Source organism: Megachile rotundata, chromosome 2 (genome assembly GCF_050947335.1).
Source record: "Megachile rotundata isolate GNS110a chromosome 2, iyMegRotu1, whole genome shotgun sequence".
NCBI lineage: Eukaryota > Metazoa > Arthropoda > Insecta > Hymenoptera > Megachilidae > Megachile > Megachile rotundata.
In genome coordinates, this window is record NC_134984.1 from 14,681,982 (window position 1) to 14,708,356 (window position 26,375).

The window sequence follows — 26,375 nt, forward strand, 5'->3', positions numbered from 1 at the left end:
TTATATGAACATATTTTATTAACGAAATATGTAATATTACTTTTGTAATGTATGAAATGAATAAATGTAAAAGTATTTCACATGATATAATAAATTTGTAATATAAAAGTTTGTTATAAAAAAGAATGTGAATGAACCAATAGAATCATGTTATTCCTGTTATGAGTATTTTATCGCTGCATTGCGATACTCCCTTAAGTAACATCACGTGATTTCCGGTGAAGCCCGGTCTCTTTTCCCTTGTGCTGGGTAGAACGATATTTGGTGCTTGTTCTCTCTTGAAGAGCTAAGGCCGTATCAGCGACTTGCACCATTATTAACATTCATCCAGTTTTATTATAAAACAAATAAGTTACAAATATGAGTACCAAAGCTGAACTCGCCTGCATTTATTCGGCATTAATTCTTGTCGATGATGACGTCGCTGTTACTGTAAGTACTTCTTTCACGTGGTGTTGTTAACAATTCTGATGATATTTTTGTATTTCTTTTGTTTATAATATACAATCAAATATTTATAAAGTTAATGTATTAAAATATTTCTAATTTTTTGTACACGTATCTGTAATTTAGGGCGAAAAAATTCAAACAATTTTGAAAGCCGCAAATGTTGAAGTGGAATCCTATTGGCCTGGACTTTTTGCTAAGGCTTTGGAGGGTGTAAATGTAAAAGAACTTCTTACAAATATTGGATCAGGAGTTGGAAGCGCACCAGCAGCAGGTTGTAATCACATTACTTTTCTAGCTTATTATTTAAAGCGAGAAGTAACTTAAAACTTATATAGATGTAACACTGAGAGTTGATATACAAGTTTATCATTCCTTGTAATAAGAACTAATACTTACATTTTTCTGTTTTGTATATAAAACTAAAGATAATTTCTACATAAATTGGTTACTAAGAGTTACAAATAAATTACAATTATCAGACAATGGTTAACTCGTATATCAACTTTGATTGTCCTGACTAAAGTACTAATAGTACTTTAGATACTTTTATTAACCATCCTCTTCATCCACTGTTCTAAGTAGCATCATTTATTAGAGTGGTCAGTAAAAGAGGAGAAAGTAAAAAGTATAAAAATTATTAATAGTTATATTGAAAATATAACTAAGTTTTTTTATACAACAAATATTTAATATAATTGTTAAATAGCACAGATTATATTTGTGATATATAATAACATTTTATTATTCTTTTGTCTTCTATAGCACCAGCAGCTGCAGCACCTGCCAGTGCAGAGGCTGCCCCAGCTAAAGAAGAAAAGAAGAAAGAAGAACCAGAAGAAGAATCAGATGATGATATGGGCTTTGGTAAGTTATTAATTTATAATATAATCCATATAATTGTAGTTATAGTAGAATAGTAATTTAATATTTAGTATTACTATAATGTATAAAACCTATATAAAATAATATCTAAAAATAAGAATGACAATTGGCTACATTATATTGTGCAATATTATCTATTTTAATTATTTGTTTACAGGTTTATTCGACTAAACACAAGGATTGTAATTGATCAGTCCAAACTTTTTTATTTGTACAGTTATATTGTACAATAAATGAAATATTTTTAAATCGAATTATTTTATTTGTATGAAATAAGTGTGTCCAAATCATCATCCCATCCCAACAATTTTTTTATGCCTTTCTTATTCTTAAATATTCCATAAACTGAATAAATTGAAGTTGTTAAATAAATTTATTATATATTACATTTGTATATATATATATATTCTAAATTATTTAACTATACAATTTTAACAATATCAGTTATTAGTATTTTACAATGTATCAATTTCTAAATAAATTATATCTGACATGTTTATAATTTTGGATTGGGATTAAAGAACTTTTCCCAAGAAAAGAAATTTAAATCAATATTATTGAAGCTAGGTTCATTTTTTAAAAACGAGTTTCCATCTGTCAATTCACCTGAAATTCACAATACACTTATATAATATTTTTTTAAATTACAATGGACAAGTGTTTCGAAAAACTCACGAATAAATGCATTTAAATGTGTAAAAATATTCATTACATCATATTAAATAAGATGTTTTATATAAATTACTTACTACCATCTGTATTGATAAAATTTTCAGTTTTGGTTTCTACTCCATTCTTGTCCTTTTTTACAACAACTGTGTATATTTTGTCACCAGTGCGTTGTGATATAGTTGTTTCCTCATTTCCTTCATGATCTCGAATTGTTTGTTTTTGCTTTACAGTGCCATCAGGTCCACGCACATATTCTTTTGTTATACATTTTCCAGTTATGAATGGTTTAGGTTCTTGTACTAGAATTGGTTCTTGCTTATCCCAAACTTTAGAGAAATTGTCTGGAGTAATCCTATTTAAATGAACAATATACAGCTTTCTAGTAACAAATATTTATATAAAAATACTTACTTTCCATCTAAGTCTGAATCCTTCTTTGGTACTGCTGGACTTAAAATATCACAATTGGGTTTCAACATTTTATCACGCAAATTCTCCTGATGTGGAGAAATGAATGGAGTTGAATTTGTAAATGTATGAAATCCTAAACACATTTTATGAAAATTATTATGTATAAAAATGAACAAATTATTTTGTATTTATTTAAAAACAAAAATGTACCTTCATTAGCAAATCCAACCATGAAATCCTTTAACATATGATCTATTTGAGATTCAAAATATCGTGACATTTCAAATGGGTCGTTAAAAACATTAAATTGGCTATTCCTCCTGCAAAATGGGCTACAAATTTGAAGACCAAAATTGTTAAATCACTATTTTAATAATATTCAGAAGAAAATAAAACCTACAAAAATCTCTATTGAGTATTCAAATCATGAAATATAAGTTACCTAACATTGCATTCATCTTCATTATGTTGCCAAAATGAATCATTAAAGCTGTCATTATTTTGATAGCCAAAAAATCTGTAAAATTGTAAGATTTGACTTGAATGATACACTCTATATATTCACATGATAATTCATTAATATAAAAACGAAAAAAAAATGTTACGTTAGTGATGCAATAACGTCATATATTACAAATCTTTTTAATTTATAAATAAGAATTTTTACCCTTTGATGGTAGGTTCTTTAGAATTATCTAAACCAAATAAATTTTGAATAAAGTTCCAAAATGGCATTTCTTCAGCTTTATTTAGTATACACGTAACTTGCTGACAGTCACGGTATTTCTTTGTATATTTTCTTCGTATACGTTGGAGATAACCTGAACTTTCCTTCGCAAATGATCGAACCTGTTCGCGCACCTTGACAGACTAAGAAGGTTCACCACCACTAAATTGTTTCACTACCGTTCCATGTACACAGTGAAAAATAAATATATAAATAACGAATACGGAAGATAATATTAAAAGTACACGAAATAAAAGAGCACGAGGTATATGTACTGTATGTGATTATGCGCGTTACTTTTGTATACGAAAGGTTAGAACCAATCAGAGCTAACATGCGCAGTTTGAATGAAAATTCGTTATTCGCGTGATCTAATCAGCTGTGCTTCTGATGTGGAGAATATTTGTTATACATTATAAGTTAACCTACAAATAAATGTTTCTCATAATCTGTCAAATATCATATAATTTGAATTGTGCATTTTGCAATATATAAATACCTGTTTCCTAGACCAAGAGAAATATGTTAAAGTGCACTTGAAATCGTTGCAAAAAGAGAAATTTTACATAAACATAATGTTACTAAACATTTGTATTCATGGTAACTGTCATAATTTATCAAGATTTATTATTGTAAATTCATGTAAGTAATATTTTATACAATAAAATCGATATATTTATAATAACAACATTGAAGGTTGATATAATTATGTATAATGTATATAGATAAAGGTTAAATGTTTATTATGTATATTAAATTAGGTCAATATTTAACAATTAACTAGAAATCCTTATTTTATTTAAAGAAAATAATAAATTTATTTTCTTTCATATATATTTTTTTCTATTTATAAAATATTTTTTATTAATATGTAATTTATTTCATGTATTATCTAGTTAATAATTTTCTTATATTTTATATTGTTTTAGATTCCAGAATGCATTAAAATGATAACAAAATATAAAAGTAATATTATAAAGAGGAATTGTTTGTTTAATGAAAAAGGTAAAAACTTTGTGAACAATGAACAACATTACAGGACAATTTCGTAAAACAATGTGGGATCCAATTCTCATAATATCCCAAATAATAGCTGTACAAACTGTAATGTATTTTTGCCTTGGATTATGGATCTGGGTTGTTGCATCTTTGATAGGAACAACAAAATCATTGGATTATGCTTTTCATTATAAAGAAATACATGTTAGAGATTTTACAGGACAATTTATAATAGTAATTTTTGTCTTAAATGCATTAATCGGAGCATTTGCATTATGGTGGTTAGTGCAAAGAACAAAACAGTGTATGGATTTTGCTTGTACAGCACATTTGATACATTTGTTATGCTGTTGGGTGTATAATGCAAGTTTTCCCTCAAGTTTCAGTTGGTGGTGTCTAAATATTGTATCTTTAAGTATAATGTGTGTTTGTGGTGAATTCCTTTGTATGAAGACAGAATTACAGGCAATACCATTGGGTATAAATAATCAAAAAACAGCTTTGTAAAAAGAAATTGTTATTATAAAGACAAAGTTTTATTTAAATAAACATTGTTTTTGAATTGTATAATATTGAAAGAATAGCTATATTTTTTTACATTTCCATTATATAACATCTCTTTAAATATTTATATAAGTTACTATTTAACTACTTATATATACACTATATCATGGATTAATGATGATCTTCTTTGTAAAATCTTAGTCCACAATATCCACAAGTATGATTACCAGGTTTATCCTAAAATACAATTTCATATAAGAGTTTGTAATTAATATTTAAAACATTCACTATCCAATAAAATCATTGAATTTTATCTATCATTCTTATAATATTTGATTGCAACTATAATTTTAAACAACAAATACAAGTACTTCTAATTAGATAATTAACAGAATTCTTAATAATATGAATATTATGAATATTAAATTTTTATAGAAATGCAAGCATCACTCAGTTTTAATTGCCATGGTGATAAATATGCTAATAAAAAAATATAACTAAATATAATATATACCAAATTAATGTAAACTTTTGGATGTCCCAAAGGTCCGCCACCACCATCACAAGCCACAATTCTATCCTTCGCAGATGCAGGGGGCACTTCTGCTATCAATTTAATAGCCCAGTTGTCATTAACTTCCTTCTGTCTGTTCAGGAACCTTACGTTGCGGTAATCATTTTTGTCGTACAACTAATATAAAATAAATAATTTATTTAAAATCATAAAAATTATTATATTCTAAAATAAATTAACATTGTCAGCAATAATATTTTACCTGGCCAGTATGAGTTACTTTGTTGGGAGGTTCCCAACTGCTATCTTGCACATTTCGTGTTATTATATTTATGAAATTAACTTTAGGCTGTCTACTACAAGCATCGAAAAATTTTACAACTTTAAGACTCGCCATATTTGCGAACTGTTTCTAGTTTCTGTAGTAAGATGTCGTACTTGTATGGAATATGGCGAGTTTCCATAAAATGCTTATAATCTCGATCTTTAAATAATTTAAGGGAGTGTGAACTGCCACTTTCATATTCTAATTTCTCAAGATATTTACGGTTTTGCTATAGCACGCGTAAAACTATACTCCATTTTTAAAATTAAAGATAATTTAATCAACGGAAACTTAATTGAATTTGCATGTTTGCGATTTGAAACCTTATTGAGTCAGAAGTAGGGAGAGGATTTTCCGCCTACATCTTCCTTTAAATGTATATGTTTACATATACATGTATTTACATATATATGTATGTATTTACGCAGTTACATTCTAATGGTTTCCTACACTCGCATGTTTAGTATATTATTTTAGACTGGGATTATTTAGACTGGGATCCGTAAAATGCAATAATATTCATATTTTCAAATTTAATATTAACTCTAAATTGCAAAGATTATAATTTATTCACACTTCTAATTGTAATCTGTAGTTTTAAGACCTATAACTAAATAAAATACTCTCAAATTTTAGAATCAGAATGATATCATAAGCTAAAAAATAATAGAAACACATAAATGAATAATTAAATTTATTTTTTCCTTTTAATATCATAAATTTTTTATCCTTATCTTTTGTAACTATTATATTGTTACAATACATGTTTCATGTATACATATATTCAATTTTATATTGCATGCATATACTAATATATTAGTGACAATACTTATTTGTACATATGTGTATGTATGCATGTGCACACATTTATTAAAACAGCTTAAATTTCTAATTTCATGTTTATAATCCTAAACTTTTATTATAACATGATATATAACAGTACTATGCGTGATACTTACACAAAACATGTAACACGTGTTTTAGACAAAATAAATATGATACAATAAAAAAGAAAATATGTAATGACGGATATTTATACAGTTTTCTTAGTATACAATTTTAGATAACATATAAGCGTGTAAATCTGAGTAAAAAGAATTTTTAATAATTAAGTAGTAACTATTATCATTTGGACAGAAGGAAAATAATACTTAATTATTAAAGATACTAAATAGGATATTATTGTACCGTTTTGAATGAAACATCACAGATCCATTTAAAAATGAAGAATATTTTCACTTATAAAATTGAATAATGTAAAAATGATTTCAAAAGAAGCATAATTTTTGTTTCTAATGTTTCAAAGCAAACTATGTATACAGGTAATTAAATTATTATAAATATATATTACATTATTCAATAAATATTGTTGATTTTACATATATACTAAGCTATTATTAAAATGCTATTAACTGCATTAACTTAATAGCTTTTTTCAAATATACCATTTCACAGAAAATATTTTATAACTATTTTCTATATCAAATCAGTCATTTACTATTTAAAAACAACAGGAAAATAAAGGAATGTTTAAATACTTTTTTATGATTTGTTATGAATGTTAAAATGTTAATGATAATGATGTTAATAAAGAGATATAACAAACGTTGAGATGACAAAAAATAATAAAATGAACTATTATTATATTTCCTTTTGTTCTCAAATAGTAAATATCTATTTAATTCATATATATACAAAAATAATTATAAATTATTATTTTCCATCGATTTGCATCAAATACTTTATAATGTAAACATTACATTAAATGCTTTTAGCATCTATACAAACAGTCGAATGTACATTTAATACTTTTTATTTTCTAAACTATCTGCAATGTTTTATTCAAATTAATAAATAATATCATTTAGTTTTTTTAGCTATTTAGGACAAAACATGAAATTGTTAATTTTTATTCATATAATATACAACATATTCATAGCTCAATATGTACAAATTTTCAAACCTTTCAATATTTGTTCAGTGTCATTAACATATTGTAGAAAGCATCAATAAATGTAAATAGTTAAAAAATTGTAATTTACAGTTTATTAACATATCAGTTGCTGAAACAATTAATAACTAAAAGTCAGAAAGTTTCTTAGTATGAGTTTAAGAAATTTACATGTAACAACATAACACAATTTTGTAATGCTGTTTATTACTTTTTCTAAACATAAACATTTAGATTTTTTAATCATATAAAACAAGAAAAATTAATTTGAAAAGAATGAATTATAATGTAATTATTTTGGCATCTTCATTTTTATTTTAATATTCCTATAACGTGTTTGTATTTTATTATGTAAATATGTACAAATTGGTTGATGCACCATTGATATTTTCTACGAATGTTATATTTTTGGTATTAATTGCAAATCATAGAATAAAAGAAGTCAAAATCGAGATAAAACATTTCCGACTAAAATTACTATAAGAATATTGTTTAATAGATTTTTTGTTTAAAAGTGATGTATTGTTAATAAGAATAAAATAAATAAAAATATAACCTTGTATTACTATATCCAGTTCGTTTCGACCACCCTATACACAGTTGCATGTTACATTTAGTAAAGTATATGTATAATTATTCCTGACCAAAACCTTCTGTTTCTTCGATTGCGTAACTTAACTTTTCTACTAACTGCTCATAACTTTTATATGGTGGCAAATCTAATCTATTGAAGCATGTATGCGATCTAGGTAACCATGTATCTTTTCCTACTTTTTCTATACAAAATCTTTGAGGACCGTTACTCCCTAAAAATTAATAATAAACATTATCTTAAGCATAAATTGTTATTACTTCATATTTTATCAATAGCATTTCATATTTACCCATTAATTCTGCAAATCCTCCGACAGGTACCCGGCAAGTACCTGTTACAAATTGTAGAAGTCGAGCTCGTTTTTCACTATCTGTTCTTGTCACAAACTAAGTAAAACATACAAATGCAATAAATTACATACATATTCAATTCAATAATCTTTAAGATACTTAATATAACCAACCTGCCAAAACCATAAGATTTGTTTGCTATTTCGCGTGTAATGCCTATAAATTGTATTACGTTGCCAGTCTTCTACATCTATTTCCTGCATACCGCAAAGCATAAGTTCCAATTCACGTTCATCAAAATATTTTAACCATTCTAATGGTACAACTGAATTAAAACCTTCCAAAAATGCTTTTGTTTGGTCCTCAATACCTCTTGTCATTCTCCATTCAGTCATCAACCTTAGGTAACGTAACACAGTTAATAAATTATTCTTAAATTGTAAAGTATCGATAAATATTAACGATAACGGTACCTAATATAGTCTTCTTTATTATCTTCAATAACCCTAATTTTATCACCACCTTCTTTTAATTCATGATGTATTACTTGACCAAGAATTTCAAAATCAACGCTATAATATAATTCAAGGCCACATTCATCAATATTATTTTCTTTTATCCATACAAGAGATTTGTAGAATTCAGGATCGATAGATTCTATATCTTTCATAATTAATTTTTTGTTTAACATACGTTTGTAAAACGGCATAGTAAATCCACTGTAAATAAATCGTCCATGATACAGAGCCTGCAAACATATATTATATTAGCGCAACGTTAAGAATAATAATACCGCAAATAAAAACCAACATACCATTGCTATAAACCTTCCAATAAATTTGAAATACTGTAAGTGATCAGGATTGACATAAGATGCTGGATTGATTTGTAAACTGTAATTACTTTTATTAGCGTATTCAAATAGGCAGTACATTGGATTCAATACTTCGTGACTCAATAAGAAGAACCACTCTCTGAAACGAGAATTCATCAGTTTACTGATCTGTCTATTTTTGTAAAATAGAAAATTACTATTAGAATAGTTTTTTGAGATTTACCTAGATACACCTCCGTAATCCAGTCCCTCTTCACCTTTAAATATTATATATAATCTACGTCTTAGTGCGAAAGCTTCAGCATTCATTATTTGATGATAGGAATCTTCGAACAACGTTTGTCGATTAACACTAATTTTCATATGGTTTGGCACTGCATTAGTTTGGCATAAAAAACGAAATTGTGATAACTTCCATCGGAATGATCTTTCATATGCTCTCGGTACACGGTAAATGCCTTTGGGACTATATAGTAACAACACAAAAATGATTTATATAATAAGAAAATACGAGAAGAAAATATTTATAGACGAATTCGAAAACTGTACAAACCCTTTAGGTGCACCAGGTCTTGGATCCTGAAATGTAGTTGTTCTTGTATTGTGATCTACAAAGTACCGAACTCCATCTTCAGTCAATCGGACTTCCCAGCCATCTGGTAATGGCGGTTCATCGATTCCAGTTTCTTGCCCTTGAGTTCTTGGATCCTCCCATTGTGTAGTACGATTTTTATGATTTACATAGTAAACCCTTCCTTCTGGCTGTTTACGTTTTTCCCATCCAGCAGGTAATGGTCCCAAAACATCATCATCATCAACCGTAGATGTTGAGGGTCCTGGCATAGCTGTTTGATTTCCATATCCCTATACATAATTTAATTAAATGAGGTAAAATGTAATTATAAATATCTGTGTCAAATAACTATTTATAATTTATTACTTACTTGAGAATAAAGAAACCGTTGGTTACCTTGTTGTACCACGTGTTGTCTTTCACCTTGCCAGTGTTGGAAATGTTGTAATCTTTCTGTATTTGGTCTTTGCCACGTTGTACTTCTTGTGTTATGATCTACATAATAAATTCTACCCCTTGGATCTCTACGAACTTCCCACCCTGGTGGTAAAGGCTGAGGTCTTTCCCAAGAAGTACTTCGAGTATTATGGTCAACATAATACCTAAGAAAAAATTATATAATTATTGGAAATTACTGCAAGACAAGTTTTACAAATTTCGAAAAGTAATATAACCTTCTTCCATAAATGTCGTATCTCATTTCCCAACCAGGAGGTAAAGGTTCTTCAGAATGATTTGTATGGTCAACTTCAGCAAGTAATATTGAAGAGCCAGACTGAGTTGACTGACTAGGTATTACAGCAGTTTGTCCTGTTAAAGAAGCAACACGTTGCATCATTCTAGGATTTGAATGAGCAGCTGACGTAGACGTTGCAGACTGATCAATATGAGGAATACGGCGCGATTCCGCTGTGGGTAATGTTGCAGATTGATCTAAACGTACGATGTCATGACTATCCGCCATAAGAAATAATGCAGATTGCTCCAAATTAGAACCATCTGGTACTGTAAATACTACCGATTGTTCTGGTTGAGAGTTTACTTGGTTATCTGTTAAAACAGCATTTCTAGGTTGATCTATTCTAGAAAGTATACATTCATCTAATGGAATAGTAGCTTGATCTGATCTCATAGCTCCACAATTATCTGAAAGAGGAGTTATCGATTGTTCTAGTCGAGAATTACGATCACTGGAAGCAGACTGTTCTGTTCTATTATGCGAACACATATCCATATTAGTTGTGGCTAACTGATCTGATCTAGAAATTCCAAGTACTCCAGGGTGTACTGTTGACTGTTCAATTTGCGGAATATTCCGACCTTCCGAGATCGAAATTTTTGAAAACTGTTCAGCACAGGGACCAACTCTTCCTTCGGCTGTACTAGCTGATGTATGATCTATTCGAGACATCTGGCGTCCATCCGGTAAGGATACTGTGTAACGACCTGGCAAATTAACAGATTTGTCCATAGGTGATACTGCATGTCCATTTGATAAAGAATTTGATGCCACAGGCTCAATTTGTTCATTATCCTTATTAACACTAGTTTGATCACTTCCACTATTATAATTAGAATTTGTTAATCCATGGAAAGTAGATGATGCAACATGTTTAACTCCATGTAATCTCATGCGAGCACGAATTCCTCCATTAAGAATGCTACTGTTGCTAACAGTATCATTACTTGTAACACCTAAAATAAAATTATATTTGTATTTGCTTAAGAAAGATTTAAGTACATGCAGAAAAAACTTAGGGTGTTTTATTAAAGCTTCTCACCATCAAAAGATATATATTGTGTTTGACATTGTGGTTCATTGACACTTAATGATGGTGTATTTGACATATTAATTTTTAATCCATCAAATACTGTTATCAATTCTCCAACCTTACATAACTGAGAATCATGTTTATTTTCACTCATTAAATCAAATGTTACTTCCATATTTTCTAATTTTCCATTGTAGTGAGATAATACTTGGGAGAGATTTATTTTCTTCTCCCCTATTAATGTATCTTTCCGAAATGTGCTATGATCCAACAAGCGAAAATGTAGTTGTGAATATGGGGTCACAAGTATTGTAAATTCCTCGTTCCATTTTGGTTGATATGTAGATTTTGAAACTTCTGTTTTTCGAGGACTTTTATCATCAACAGAAAATTCTATGTAAGGATTAGGTTTTAAAAATGTTGAACTCCTTAGTATAGCACCTTCAACTAAAATAATAAATTTTTAGCATAAAAGTTCAATAAATAAAATTAATATAAACATATACAAAATATATAACAATATATGTTAAATGAATCAATATAATTATTTATTAATACATTAAGCAAATATTAAACGACCACAATGTATGCAGGTCTTGTTATTTATCATTTAAAGTATTACACTAAATATTTACATAACACACACAAGGTTCAATTTTTATGTATATGGCTTTCTTTTTCAAACATTTAGTTTGCTGATAAATAAAAAATATGTGTCTGTATTTCAACTCATGATATGTTAAAAATGTACTAATATGACTTTTACACATTATTAACAATGTATGAAGAACATACTAATAGGTATTTTCCACATAATGTATTAAAATCATTGAACATCATGATACATGCAATGCCAATGTTTGTACATGTAAATGTGAACTTCTTTTGTAAATAGAAATGTACAAAACAAACTCAAATATCAAGATAAAACACGTAAATTAAACTTACGTAACATAAAATACTTGTCACATATGTACAACTTACTCGTAATACTTAGTTGGTGAAAACCAGATGATGCCACTTCTTCTTCACAATGAGACATTGTATTTCATTTATTATAATTTAATATAATTTTTGAAAATTCATAATTTATTTATTATTTATATATAATTATTGTCTGAAATATTTAAGAATGAAGTATGTAGTACTTATATTTTCAACATAGGTATATAAACACAAATAAGATCAACCATATAAGATAAACAGCAATTATAGTACTAAAATAAGAATGCAAAAATTATGTAAATTGTAACAGATAAGTGTCTATTATATTACATACTACAAATTATCCAAATAAAACATTATCTTCAAACTGCTTACATAGTTGGCTTAATATACAAATGTATGTCCACTTTTAGTATTATCGAGAAAAATAGGTTTAAAAATTTAATGGTATTTCATATTATATTAAATAAATAGTTTGTGGATTATATTTATTATCTTATGCATGTAATATAACTATAACTTAAAGTATTTGTTTAGCAATGTGAATTAAAATTTGCAACCATTACAAGTGTTTGTCCAACTATGATAATAGTTTGAAGGGCTTACATTAAACAAAAATATTATTTTAACAAATTTAGAAAGTAGATATGAACATAAATTGTATACAGTACAAAAAAGATGGTTAAAAGCTATTTACTGCGCATAAAAACTTAAATTTCACAAAAAGTGAACATACACTTTGTGGACTAAGTCATCAACATGATAAATATCAAACATTTTATGAAAAAAAGCACTAGTATTCAATTTCCAATACAAGTATATATTATCACGTAAAATAACGCATTACGATATCATCTGTTAAATACAATGCTTTAGATAAATCATATTAAAAGTCATTGCTTATCGTAAGTTGTGATAAATGAACTCACAGTAAAATGCTTGAATGCTGATCAAATGAGGTTTAATATGTATGAATGTGTTTACAAATTGTTTCAAATGTATCCAACACCAGTGCATTGCTTATTCTTTATGTTCTTAATATTTTGAAAAAAGTCTTTTAAACACTCACAATTTTTATTATCATGAAATTTCTTTATCAGTAGGTCACCATCTTTTCGTACGTCAAAGGTAGGAATCTTTTGTAATATGCAAATCACTAGAGCTACACTGAGCTACACGAGATACTATGCTATTGGGTATGCGCGCGCATTTATGTATGCTAATATTAAACTAGATATATTAAATCCCTATCCTGATTTCCCCAAAATTACAATCACACAGATATTTCATATGCTATTGATAACAAAATACAGTATTTTCCCTGTAATAATGTATTACTACAAAAAAATTCACAAACTATATTTCCTACTCTGCAGGCAGCGATCACTGCCTCGTGAAATGTAAAAGTTGCTAGATATACATGAATATTTAAAATTATAAGTAGAAAATCTAGGAATTTTAATTTTAAATATTATTTTGAATAAACTTGCTTTTAAAAGTTAGCATTTATTTGTAAAAATTATACTACTTATTGATTCCTGTAAATTGCGCATAATGCGTGCTTGTTGCTGAAGCGGGTGGCAGGAACTCCTTTGCGTTGGTGTCATTTTCCCTAGGGAACCAGATACCAGGGCGACACTCTCTGCCGGCGCCTTTGTTCTCTCGAAATCGCTGTCCCTTTAAATTGGTTGTGCAACTGAGAGGGAAATTTAAATCGAGTAAATTTACTTTCATGTCAATCTCTAATAACTTGGAATATATTTGTAATATATTACCTTGTTCTCATGCTATCACCCTAGTTATCCTAAGGGTGGTTAATGATTGATAATATTTTAGTAAAGTCAAGACAATACGAAATTAATTGGTCTTGCACTTCGATTCATACTATAATTACAATAAAATCAACTATATTAATTGAATTTAACGGGAAAGATACACGTAGCGCCGCCCAGTGGCAATGTGCAAAACTAATGAAACTACAGTTTCAAAACCGTGTAGTTCACCCTGTTCGCCGGAGAGATGGCACTGGTTCCATTTTCGCCGATGACGTCACATTTTAAAAAACCGCGCGTAAAACATTCGAAAAATATGAAACTATTATGTGTTTAAGTTACAATAAAATATATCGTAATATATTAATTAACAATCATTTTGTAACATATTTGTAAGAGTAAGTTAAAAAAAATTATAAGTTTAAACAATTGCAACAATAAATTTGTTAATAAATAATCGAAAAATATAAAATTATAAAAAAATTAACATTAGAATAGTTATATAACATCCAGTCAGAATGATTGCACGCTATTGGTGGATTACGTGATGTTTGATTGGTTCCTGTACATTACCAATCACCCTTGCACTTGAAGAGATCGAATGGGATCTATTAGTGGATTATAATGATGTCTAATTGGCTGTTGTCAACTACCAATAACACTCACATTGGCGGGGGGTCAAATGCTATCAGTCTTATTTTGGAAGTCAAGGAGGTCGGATCGCACCTGTCAACACTTACTGGTACGAGTCAAGGGTTCACTTAACCGATATTGTGCTTGTCCCTGTATTACCTAATGTGTTTTAACAAGTGTTTAATGTGCTTTAATAAATATTTTTTAATAAATATGCGGGTGTATTAATAAATTTTATGGTGTAATTCAACAAGTGTCAGTGACTTTACCGGTGTGTTTCCTGCATGCATATACGGATATATAAGTGTACCTAGTGTACTAATACTAGTGTTTAGTGTACTTTAATAAATATTTTTTATTAATTATGGGGGTGTATTAACAAATTTTATGGTGTGCTTTTACAACTGTCAGTGACTTTACTGTGTGTTTCTTTAAGTGATTGTGTATGTATATACGGATATATTAGTGTGTTTTATGGTGCGGTTATTTAAACGTTTTATTAATTTTTTATTGTTTTATTATATTTTGTGGAGTGATTATTTAAGTGTTTTTACAAATCGTTATTGGGCATTAGTGCACTTTATGCAATGATTATTTAAGTGTTTTGGCATATTGTTACTGGTGCTTTAGTGTACTTTATGCAATGATTATTTAAATGTTTTAACGAACTGTCACTGGTGCTTTAGTGAACTTTATGCAATGATTATTTAAGTGTATTGGTATACTGTTACTGGTGCTTTAGTGTACTTTATGCAATGATTATTTAAGTGTATTGGCATATTGTTACTGGTGCTTTAGTGTACTTTATGTAATGGTTATTTAAATGTTTTAATGAATTGTCACTGGTGCTTTAGTGTACTTTTTGAAACGATTATTTAAATATTTTGACAAACTATTACTGGTGTTGTAATGTACTTTATGTAGTGGTTATTTAAATGTTTTAACAAACTGTTACTGGTGTTTGAACTGTAGTTACCTATGTGTTCCGTTATATTTTTGCAAACGTTTACCATGCTTTCTAAAGTAATTACTCAAGTATTTTGACATGCATTTTCAAATATTTTACAATATTTCACGATGTGACATAAACGTTTGCAAATTTATAACCGACTTCTGTAATGTACCTCCTTTATTTCTTTGTACACTTCAAAATCAAATGCTTATTGCATGTTTGCACACGTAGAAGTAGAAAAACTTGTATGTTATCAAAATGCAAATCGATAAACACAGTTAATTAATCGTTGTGATTGTTTTATGATTACAGATGGTCAGCTGCCAAATCGCCACATCCAAATCTGACGAAAGCAACTAACCAACCAAGCAGTCAATCAATCAATCAGCCAATCAATCAAGCAGCCAATCTACCTCAAAGATGCAATGCCTACCAGACATGCAGTCTCAGATGTCTTACCGCTAAAACGATCGCAGTGGCGCAAGTCAACGATCGGTGAGTCGCATGCTTTACGGTTCCTCCGGTTCCCATCATGTCGTAGGATGAATGGTCCGAAGCGACACGGGAACTGGTTGTATTTTATATTTTTGAGCGAGCATAGTGACCACGACTGTACGATCGTGCGAAATTCGTACAAACTGTTTATTATATTTATTAGCTCAGGTCAGGGTTTTCTTGTACATCGCGTTTTAACTTGTTTACAATTTAAAATTAAAATTAGTACATAGAAGTCGGATGACCCTCCGATTTCACAGTACTTTTCGAGTCATTTTAATAAAGTTATCGAGTCACTTTCAATTTTTACGTACGCGTGAAAATTTTTTAAATGAATATGTACAAGAAAGTATCGCGAGAAACAGATTTCGATATCAAAGTTATTTACGAATGTTTGAGTCATTTAGAAATTTACTTTGATATCATAAATCTGTTAAGAATGAAACTACCGATATACTTAGATTTTTGCAAAGTGATCTTCCATTTTCCATTTTGAAAATTTTTTAAAGTTAGAGTCAATTTTTGTTGGAAGACACTTTATTAGCATGTTACTAATCATGTTTTTAGCTCAGGATTTTCAGCACACATGAAGAAAACTGGTAGGTCAAAATACATGTGGCCGTGTTCATTTTTATGCTCTATACTCATGCGCGTGCTTAGATGCTACTCGCATGAGTTAGGGCAGGTGGACACGGTTTAGTTTTAAGATGTATTGGCGATCGACAAATTGACAGTGAATTATCGACACAAGTTACACGTGTGTGTGTGGTTAGGTCGTGGACCTTGTGTCGATTTATTTTTTAAATTTTGCAAAATTCTATTTGAAAATGCATACAAAATGCAAGTCGAGTCATTTGAAAATGCATACAAAATGCAAGTAGAGTCATTTGAAAATTATATAAAATTATTAAGTTAGAAAATTGTATTAGTAGTTTAAATTATTACATGTACATATTACATTGAATATTCGAAAGAGTACGAAAATGAAATATGTATGTTCACTGTCGATTGTCGATCGATTTCAGCAAAAAGGTATGAACTTAGAGTGTGAATGTAGTATTGAACTCGGGTGTCGGAGACGTCCCGGGACGTACTCCCTAGGATTAGGCTTTTTTGCACCCGGGTGGTATGTGTGAGAACCGTGGAGTGTGTTTTTGTGAGAATGGACTTTGCAATTTTTTAAATATAGCGATAGGCAGGCAGGTAGCTTACTTCTGGTATGAATGAGTTAGTTTTAAGTAGGTAGGGCCAGAGCAAGCTTTCACGTTTCTCTGTCCTCCTCTCTCACACGTGAGATGCTTGCATCTGGGGGGTTTACGAAAAATCGAGAAGAGAAAAATATTAAATATGAATTTATTTAATATTCTCTTGAACTCGATTGTTCGTTCAGGCCAGGCCTTTTAGTTTGTAAGTCGCAGTCGGGTTCTAGATCCGACTGCAAAAATGAAGTATACAGTGAAGTGAAGTGAAGTGCAGTGAAATAAAATATTCTGCTCGGATATTCTTTTACGGACAGCGCATTCTGAGAATCGCTGGTCGTATTTTTAATTTCGAGTCATTGTATTCATTTTTACAATAGTAGAGAATTTTATTTGAGAAGAATTGTTACATAAAATTTTGATTTCGTTGTCGATTAAAGCAAGTGGATTGTGGTCATTTTTATCTCGATAAAAGTGACTGTACTCTGTTTGTGGAGATCGATAGCGAAATCGAGAATTTATGTAATTGTGAAAGCAAAGAATATCCGAGTTACCGTAAAAATTCGCGAGTGATTTTTGTGAGGCTATGCCGAAGAGAGAAGAGGCTATATGCCGAAGAGCCCCGGCAAAGTTGCCAAAGAAGAGGGGAACTATTAATGACTGTCCATCCTAACATCTTAGGATGGACAATCATTTTGTCACTATGCTCGCTAATATTTTCTTGTGTTTTACAGCTATGTTTTGACCGATACGAAAAGTATCGGCACGATTTGCTCGAATTTTTACGAGCATAGCCACTCGCGATTTTTATATCCCTTCGCGATTCGAAATTTTTATGCCCACCCTATTAAAGTCCGAGATTAGAGATTTTTACATAATTTTGCGATTAAATTTTGAGATTAGAGATTTGCATATCCCTTCGCGATTCGAGATTTTTATACCCTCGCGATCATATTACGAAATTAGAGATTTTTGTACCCCTTCGCGAATATATTTCGAAATTCGCGATTTTTATATCCCTTCGCGATTTTAATTTCTCCGAATTTTATGTGTTAATTATTTTTCTCTGTTTCAGGAATTGATTTTATATAAATTGTTTTATTGTTGGTTGATCTTTTGTAATTTTCATTGCGTGTGTTTTCTGCTTCTCGATAGGGTCGTTTCACTTCTTCTCGTAAAATTTTCTATGTTGATAAATTTTTGTATGTTTCAGAATTTGATTTTTCTCTTTTCAAAAATTTAATGTTAATAAATTTTTGTGTGTTTTAGTGTTTCTTCTTTGTTAAGTTCTATTGTCTTCTCAAATCCGCAATTTTCATTGCGTTTTCTATGTTTCGAAATTTTTGTATGGAATAAAGAAAAATTTTCCTTCTCCTCCCACAACTTTATGTGTTAATAAAGTTTTGTCTGTTTCACAATTTAATTTTTGGTAAGTTCTTACATTATTCTCTGTTCTGAAATTTTTGTGTTAATAAATTTTTGTCTGTTTCAGAAATTAATTTTTGGTAAGTTCTTACATTGTTCTCTGTTCTGAAATTTCTGTTAATAAATTTTTGTCTGTTTCAGAATTTAATTTTTGGTAAGTTCTTACATTATTCTCTGTTCTGAAATTTCTGTGTTAATAAATTTTTGTCTGTTTCAGAAATGAATTTTTGGTAAGTTATTATTCTCTGTTCTGAAATTTCTATGTTAATAAACTTTCGTAGGTTTCAGGTTTTAATTTTCAAGTAAGTAATTTTCAATGTTTCATGTTTGTCTAATTATCTTTGTATGTTACAGGTTTTTATTTTATCTAAGTAATTTTTAATGTTTGATATATGTCTTCATTATTTTTGTATGTTTCAGGTTTTAATTCGTAGTAAGTTCTGTTGAGTGTATTAGTTTTACATTTATTCCGAGCTTGTGGGAGGAAGGGTGGGCTCGGGCGCAGGTTTTTCGTCACAATTTGTGACGAAAAGCCTGCGCATATTGTAAGTACCTCTTATTCTAAATTGCACTCATCATTCTCACAATTTTTTAACTTACATATTAGTCTTGCTTAGTAATAGTTTGTCCTTCTTTTTAATTTCTTCAAACTTAGAAGAAATTCTTATAACTTTCTTCTCTTTCTCCTTTTTCCCAAAGTTTCTTTACAAAGTCTCTTTACGAAGTTCTATATACGAGTGCAATTTTAGAGTAAGAGGTACAGTTAGGGCATATGTATTTTGTATGTTATAGGATTTTATTTTAAGTAAGTAATTTTTAATGTTTCATGTTTGTCTAATTATTTTCGTTTGTTTCAGGTTTTAATTTTCAATAAGTGATTTTTAATGATTGATGTTTCTCTTAATTTCATTTATATTTTTCATTCGCATAATCTATTCTTACATTTATTAATCTTATCAGATATTATTTCCCTCTTCTTGTACAGGTAATGAATAGTTCATCATTGAAGACATCGATCATCGAGGGATGCCTGCGCTAGTTTTAAGTTAATTTTCTGCGTGCGCTAGTTTTAAGTTAATTTTATGCGTGCGTTAATTTTAAGTGTATGCTTGTGGGCAGGGTGGGTGGGTCCTTGTAAGTACCTCTCATTCTAAAATGCACTCATCTTCTCAATTCTCAAACTTTGTACGCGTTAGCTTGTAGTATACCCACTTATTTTTTGTCAATCGTTCTGAGCCCAAGTGGATCATTGGGGGTTCGTAGCGCTGTGAACACGCGGCAGAGGTGAGCTGCAAGTGCTGGTGTAGCGCCAGGGACACATCTCTGCGGGGCCGATCGATCGATGAACCATCTCGATTTGCCGCCTCACGGCAGGGGTTTCCTCTCTGCGGTCAGACTTGCCTCAAACGCAAGCGGGGAGAAATGGGAAACCCTCCGCGGATGTGTCACTCGTTCTTGCCAGTACTTTCGGTTCATCTCTGTCTCGTGGTTCACGTAAGCCACTATGGACTACCCTTTGACCCATGGAAGGCGAGGTTCACTTGGCGAAAAATACTGATGCCCTTTATTGACAGAAAGTTCTTCTAACTTTCTTCTCTTTTAGTAGAAAGTTCTTCTAACTTTCTTTTTTGCCCCTTTGCTTTTTTACTTCGTCATAGATTATTTGAGTGCAATCTTAGAATGAGAGGTACCGTGCGGCGTTTAGAATAAGTTAAGCGTATGCGTGGGATTCTATGCAATTAGTATTAAGTTAATGTATGTTGCGTGTGTGTGTGTGTGATACAAGCTCTTTACTGGATTGTAGTAAAGAACTTGTATGTGCGAGCCTATGAGCTAAGTAGTGTTAGAACTCATTTATCATTCTGATAAATGAGGTTTGCATTTGGAGGGAGGATGGGATTTGGAGTTAGGGTGGGTCACTATCGTAGCCACCTCCACGTGGTGTGACCCGGTAATCGGTATAGTTCTCTAAAGATTTTTTAGTCTTTAGAAAACTATATCGAGCTGAGAGCTACGATTTTATTTCGCGATTTTATTTCGAATATTTCACTCCTTTGCCTAATTTTCTATGTTAATAAATTTTTGTCTGTTTCAGAATTTAATTTTTCGTAAGTTCCTACAATGTTCTCTCTTCTAAATTTCTGTGTTAATCAATTTTTGTCTGTTTCAGCATTTAATTTTTGGTAAGTTCTGTTTATTGTGTTAGTTTTACATTAATTCCGAGCTTGTGGGAGGAAGGGTGGGCTCGGGCGCAGGTTTTTCGTCACAACACGTGGTGAAAAGCCTGCGCACATTGTAAGTACCTTTTATTCTAACTTGCACTCATCTTTTTTGCAATTTTTTAACTTACATATTAGACTGTAGTAATAGTTTGTCATTTTTTTCAATTTTCCCAAACTTGAAGGAAAGTTCCTCCAACTTTCTTTCATATCCCCTTGCTTTTTTTCAAAGTTTTATATGCGAGTGCAATTTTAGAATAAGAGGTACATGTAGGGCATTTAGAATATGTAACAGTATGCGTGAGTGCGTGAATGTGTCCTGCATCCTGTACTCACTGTTAGGGCCTTTAATACTCTGATTTTATTTCTAGCTCCAAAGTTTTCAAGATTTTATTTCTTCCTCTCTCTTACTTTGTTACTTGGTTGGATTTTAATACTTGTACTTTGATTTCAGTTTCTCTTTCATTTTATTCGTGAATATTATTTCGAGTTTCCAAGTTTTTGCATCACCTCGTCATTTCAATTCGGTTTTGAAGTTTTTAATTTTTTTGACAATTTTATTTGTCTTTTTATTTGGGAGTTGAGATTTTCAACATCGTAATTTCTTGAGGATTTTAAGGTTTTCAAAATCTACGATTTCAATTTTTTAAGAGTTTTGTTTCGGAGGGAGATTTCATTTCTCGCTCTTTCAATTTTCTGTCTTAATTATTTTTGTCTATTTCAGGTTTTAATTTCAAGTAAGTAATTTATTGATTTATGTTTGTCTAATTCCTCTTTGTCTGTTTCAGATTTTTATTTCATGTAAGTAATTTAATTTTTCCTATGTGTCTAATTATATTTGTCTGTTTCAGATTTTTATTTCAAGTAAGTAATTTAATTTTTCATGTATCTAATTATATTTGTCTGTTTCAGATTTTTATTTCAAGTAAGTAATTTAATTTTTCATGTGTCTAATTATATTTGTCTGTTTCAGATTTTTATTTTAAGTAAGTAATTCAATTTTTCCTATGTGTCTAATTATATTTGCCTCTTTCAGATTTTTATTTCAAGTAAGTAATTTAATTTTTCATATGTATCTAATGCTATTTGTCTGTTTCAGATTTTTATTTTAAGTAAGTAATTCAATTTTTCCTATGTGTCTAATCATATTTGTCTGTTTCAGATTTTTATTTTAAGTAAGTAATTCAATTTTTCCTATGTGTCTAATGCTACTTGTCTGTTTCAGATTTTTGTTTTAAGTAAGTAATTCAATGATTTATGTTTGTCTAATTATATTTGTCTGTTTCAGATTTTTATTTTAAGTAAGTAATTTTGAATGTTTCATGTTTGTCTTAACTATTTTTGTATGTTGCAGGTTTTGATTTTATGTAACTAATTTTTAATAATTCATATGTTTCTTAACTATTTTTGTATGTTGCAGGTTTTGATTTTATGTAAATAATTTTTAATATTTCAAATTCGTCTTAATGACTTTTGTATGTTTCAGCTTTTTATTTCAAGTAAGTAATTTAATAATTTATGTGTGCTTTAATAATTTCTGTATGTTTCAGGTTTTTATTTTATATAAGTAAGTTTTAATGTTTCATATGTGCTTAATTATTTTTGTAAGTTTCAGGTTTTTATTTTAAGTAAGTAATTTTTAATGTTTCCTGTTTGTCTAATTATTTTCGTATGTTTCAGGTTTTAATTTTAAAAAAGTGATTTTTAATGATTGATATTTGTCTCAATTATTTTTATATTTTTCAGATTCTTATTTTAAGTTAATTGTGGTATATTTCTCTTAGTTTCATTTATATTTTTCATTCGCATATTTTAATCTTACATTTATTAATCCTTTTAGATATTTTTTTTCTCTATTACAGCACTGGTGATCCAGAACTTTTACAGAGAAGAAGGATGCGTTAATTTTAAATTAATTTTAAGTTGCGTCGACTGTAAAAAAATTGTAGTATGAGTGAGTGCGTGTATGAATTGCGTATACGCGAAGAGTGAAGACATCGATGGACATTGAGGGATCTTCCATGGACATCGAGGGATGCGTGCGGTAGTTTTAAGTTAATTTTATGCGTGCGTTAATTTTAAGTGTATGCTTGTGGGCAGGGTGGGTGGGTCCCTGTAAGTACCCCTTATTCTAACTTGCACTCATCTTCACAATTCTCAGTCTTTGTACGCGTTAGCTTGTAGTGATCTCAGTTATTTTTTGCCAATCGTTCCGAACCCAAGTGGATCATTGGGGGTTCGTAGCGCTGTGAACACGCGGCAGAGATGAGCTGCAAGTGCTGGTGTAGCGCCAGGGACACATCTCTGCGGGGCCGATCGATTGATGGCTCATCTCGATCTGCCGCCTCACGGCAGGGGTCTCCTCTCTGCGGTCAGACTTGCTTCAAACGCAAGCGGGGAGAAATGGGAGACCCTCCGCGGATGTGTCACTCGTTCTTGCCAGTACTTCCGGTTCATCTCTGTCTCGTGGTTCACGTAAGCCACTATGGACTACCCTTTGACCCATGGAAGGCGAGGTTCATTTGGCGAAAAATACTGATCCCCCTTTTTGACAGAAAGTTTTTCTAACTTTCTTTTCTTTTAGTAGAAAGTTCTTCTAACTTTCTTATGTTTTAGTCGAAAGTTCTTCTGACTTTCTTCCCTTTGCTTTTTGTATTCGTCATAGATTATTTGAGTGCAATCTTAGAATAAGAGGTACCGCGCGGCGTTTAGAATAAGTTAAGCGTATGCGTGCGGGATCCCGTGCAATTAGTATTAAGTTAATGTATGTGTGTGTGTGTGAGATACAAGTTCTTTGCTGGATTGTGGTAAAGAATTTGTATATGCGAGCCTATGAGCTGAGTAGAGTTAGAACTCATTTATCCTTCTGATAAATGAGGTTGCGTTTGGAGGGTGGAAGGGATTTGGAGTTAGGGTGGGTCACTCTCTAACGTAGCCACCTCCTCGTGGTGTGACCCGGTAATCGATGTCGTTTTCTAAGTATTTCTCACGAAATTAACTTTAGAAAACGATATCGAGCTAAGAGCTACGATTATAACTTCTCAATTTCATATCTAAATTGCATTAGTTCCGAGCTGTGGGAGGAAGGGTGGGCTCGGGCGCAGGTTTTTCGTCACGACATGTGGCGAAAAACTTGCGCAAATTGTGCCTTTTGTTTTAACTTGCACTCATCTTTACAATTTTTTAACTTGTTATATATTAGTTCGTAGTAGTAGTCTATCATTTTTATTCAAAGTTGCTTTAAACTTAAGAGAAAGTTCTTCTAACTTTCTTCTTTTACTCTTTTCTTTACTTACTTTTATATTATACGAGTGCAATTTTAAAACAAAAGGCGCATTTAGGGCTTTAATTTTATGTATGCAATTTATTTATTCATATGTGTTTGTATGTTTCAGGTTCCTATTTTAATTAAGTAGTTGAATTTTTCTCAAGTATATTGTATATTTTACAGGTGTGTTTTTATGGAGTCGACGTGAATTGTGCATGCCTAAACAATATAATGCTACTAATATTGCATTTGTTTCCCCGTTCCCTCTTTTTATTGTTACGACTAATTGTTCTGCAGGTAACGAATAGGTCATCATTGAAGACATCCATCGAGGGATCATCGTGGGATCATCGAGGGATCATCGAGGGATGCGTGCGTTAGTTTTAAGTTAATTGTATGCGTGCATTATTTTTAAGTTAAGTGTGCTCGTGGGCAGGGCGGGTGGGTCCATGTAAGTGCCTCTCATTCCAACTTGCACTCATCTTCTCAATTCTCAAACTTTGTACGCGTTAGCTTGTAGTATACCCACTTATTTTTTGTCAATTGTTCTGCGCCCAAGTGGATCATTGGGGGTTCATAGCGCTGTGAACACGCGGTAGAGGTGAGCTGCAAGTGCCGGTGTAGCGCGAGTGATATTCTTTGCCCGGCGGGGCCGATCGGGGGGAGCACCTCTCATAGCATGATGTGCCCCCCCGATCTGCCGCCATACTGCCAAGGGGCATCACGGTAAGGGTGTCCTCTGTATAAGTCGCCCGCGCGTCAGAAATGGGAAACCCTCCGCCAACTGGGGTGTATCACTCGTTCTTACCAAAGGTATCTTCGGTTCATCTCTGTCTCGTGGTTCACGTAAGCCACTATGGGCTACCCTTTGACCCATGGAAAGCAAGGTTCACTTGGCGAAGAATAATGGTCCCCTTTTTTCACAGAAAGTTCTTCTAACTTTCTTTTCTTTTAGTAGAAAGTTCTTCTAACTTTCTTCTCTTTTAGTAGAAAGTTCTTCTAACTTTCTTTTTTGCCCCTTTGCTTTTTGAATTCGTCATAGATTATTTGAGTGCAATTTTAGAATGAGAGGTACCGTGCGGCGTATAGAATAAGTTAAGCGTGCGTGTGTAGAATCCCATGTGATTAGTATTAAGTTAATGTATGTGCGTGTGTGTGTGTAATACAAGTTCTTTACTGGATTGTGGTAAAGAACTTGTATGTGTGAGCCTATGAGCTATGTAGAGTGAGAACTCATTTATCCTTCTGATAAATGAGGTTGCATTTGGAGGGTGGAAGGGATTCGGAGTTAGGGTGGGTCACTATCGTAGCAACCTCCACGTGGTGTGACCTGGTAATCGATATCGTTTTCTAATTTTTTTAAAAATGAACTTTAGAAAACGATATCGAGCTAATAGCTACGAATTAAATTATAATTTTATTAACCGACTTCGAAAAAGGAGGAGGTTATTCAATTCGATCAGTATATTTTGTTCCACTGTTTCTTTTACGAAAATGTTTGGATCAAGTAAGCACATATTACAAGGTCCACGCTTATCCAAATGTTGAAGATTTACAAATAACTTATAAGAAAATGAAAAACTATATTTCATTGGAAATTACAGATGAATGTATTACAAGGATGATAAAATATTTATTACAAATAAATTACTGGTGTATATGCAGGTTTAAACTATTCTTTTTCGACCGCCATACTTCTACACTATGCGCATGCGCACGGCCGATTCTTTTGCTCCTCTGTCTCCCTCTAAGAGGTAGGTTTGCTTGTCTAGTGCCGCCTCTTGTTATATCTACTCTTTGGTTAAGTTTTAGTAAACAAAACTTTAAGATCATTATTTATTAACTTTAGCATTACACGTTGTACATAAAATTACTAATTATTGAAAGCATAATTGATGTGTAAGTAATACATTTTATCCTTTTTTTGTAACAAGTATGTAAGCAATAGTATCATAGGAGGTTATAA

At 30.9% G+C, this 26,375-nt stretch overlaps 5 protein-coding genes across 6 annotated transcripts; 2 read left to right on the top strand and 3 right to left on the bottom strand.

Annotated features, from left to right (window-relative positions):
* Window positions 1–291: 291 nt before the first annotated feature.
* RpLP1 (ribosomal protein LP1) lies at window positions 292–1,581 on the top strand. The gene is made up of 4 exons (XM_003701040.3): window positions 292–432; window positions 574–721; window positions 1,213–1,314; window positions 1,490–1,581. The coding sequence occupies exons 1-4, from the start codon at window positions 361–363 to the stop codon at window positions 1,501–1,503; spliced, it is 336 nt and encodes a 111-aa protein (XP_003701088.1). The 5' UTR covers window positions 292–360; the 3' UTR covers window positions 1,504–1,581.
* Window positions 1,582–1,686: 105 nt separating this feature from the next.
* On the bottom strand, window positions 1,687–3,294 carry LOC100881781 (uncharacterized). The gene is made up of 6 exons (XM_003701009.3): window positions 3,083–3,294; window positions 2,858–2,932; window positions 2,626–2,747; window positions 2,416–2,548; window positions 2,082–2,356; window positions 1,687–1,938 (listed from the first exon to the last, which is right to left on the bottom strand). The coding sequence occupies exons 1-6, from the start codon at window positions 3,148–3,150 to the stop codon at window positions 1,829–1,831; spliced, it is 783 nt and encodes a 260-aa protein (XP_003701057.2). The 5' UTR covers window positions 3,151–3,294; the 3' UTR covers window positions 1,687–1,828.
* A 231-nt stretch (window positions 3,295–3,525) lies between these two features.
* Window positions 3,526–4,711, top strand: Sys1 (Sys1 golgi trafficking protein). Its single transcript, XM_003701041.3, has 2 exons — window positions 3,526–3,784; window positions 4,072–4,711. The coding sequence occupies exon 2, from the start codon at window positions 4,166–4,168 to the stop codon at window positions 4,646–4,648; it is 483 nt and encodes a 160-aa protein (XP_003701089.1). The 5' UTR covers window positions 3,526–3,784; window positions 4,072–4,165; the 3' UTR covers window positions 4,649–4,711.
* Window positions 4,656–5,696, bottom strand: ND-13A (NADH dehydrogenase (ubiquinone) 13 kDa A subunit). Its single transcript, XM_003701042.3, has 3 exons — window positions 5,422–5,696; window positions 5,160–5,336; window positions 4,656–4,882 (listed from the first exon to the last, which is right to left on the bottom strand). Exons 1-3 carry the CDS (start codon window positions 5,554–5,556, stop codon window positions 4,817–4,819), a joined length of 378 nt encoding a protein of 125 aa, XP_003701090.1. The 5' UTR covers window positions 5,557–5,696; the 3' UTR covers window positions 4,656–4,816.
* Window positions 5,697–6,161: 465 nt separating this feature from the next.
* Su(dx) (Suppressor of deltex) lies at window positions 6,162–13,871 on the bottom strand. Of its 2 annotated transcripts, none has more exons than XM_012280048.2 (12): window positions 13,516–13,871; window positions 12,486–12,618; window positions 11,511–11,948; window positions 10,404–11,424; window positions 10,100–10,331; window positions 9,709–10,019; window positions 9,379–9,621; window positions 9,135–9,294; window positions 8,794–9,068; window positions 8,494–8,719; window positions 8,320–8,416; window positions 6,162–8,241 (listed from the first exon to the last, which is right to left on the bottom strand). In XM_012280048.2, the coding sequence occupies exons 2-12, from the start codon at window positions 12,541–12,543 to the stop codon at window positions 8,069–8,071; spliced, it is 3,234 nt and encodes a 1,077-aa protein (XP_012135438.1). In that variant the 5' UTR covers window positions 12,544–12,618; window positions 13,516–13,871; the 3' UTR covers window positions 6,162–8,068. The 2 variants fall into 2 exon arrangements, with proteins under 2 accessions (XP_012135438.1, XP_076385069.1); XM_076528954.1 differs by having other exon boundaries at window positions 13,376–13,871.
* Window positions 13,872–26,375: the final 12,504 nt, after the last annotated feature.

Excerpts from the sequence above, each read along its gene's own strand:
- RpLP1 (XM_003701040.3), top strand. The coding sequence starts at position 361 with ATGAGTACCAAAGCTGAACTCGCCTGCATTTATTCGGCATTAATTCTT. Across the intron at positions 433-573 it reads ATGATGACGTCGCTGTTACT|GGCGAAAAAATTCAAACAAT; the intron begins GTAAGTACTTCT and ends TCTGTAATTTAG. Across the intron at positions 722-1,212 it reads TGGAAGCGCACCAGCAGCAG|CACCAGCAGCTGCAGCACCT; the intron begins GTTGTAATCACA and ends TGTCTTCTATAG.
- LOC100881781 (XM_003701009.3), bottom strand. The coding sequence starts at position 3,150 with ATGCCATTTTGGAACTTTATTCAAAATTTATTTGGTTTAGATAATTCT. Across the intron at positions 2,549-2,625 it reads GGTTGGATTTGCTAATGAAG|GATTTCATACATTTACAAAT; the intron begins GTACATTTTTGT and ends AAATGTGTTTAG. Across the intron at positions 1,939-2,081 it reads TTTTATCAATACAGATGGTA|GTGAATTGACAGATGGAAAC; the intron begins GTAAGTAATTTA and ends TGTGAATTTCAG.
- Sys1 (XM_003701041.3), top strand. The coding sequence starts at position 4,166 with ATGAACAACATTACAGGACAATTTCGTAAAACAATGTGGGATCCAATT.
- ND-13A (XM_003701042.3), bottom strand. The coding sequence starts at position 5,556 with ATGGCGAGTCTTAAAGTTGTAAAATTTTTCGATGCTTGTAGTAGACAG. Across the intron at positions 5,337-5,421 it reads AAGTAACTCATACTGGCCAG|TTGTACGACAAAAATGATTA; the intron begins GTAAAATATTAT and ends ATTTTATATTAG. Across the intron at positions 4,883-5,159 it reads CAAAAGTTTACATTAATTTG|GATAAACCTGGTAATCATAC; the intron begins GTATATATTATA and ends ATTGTATTTTAG.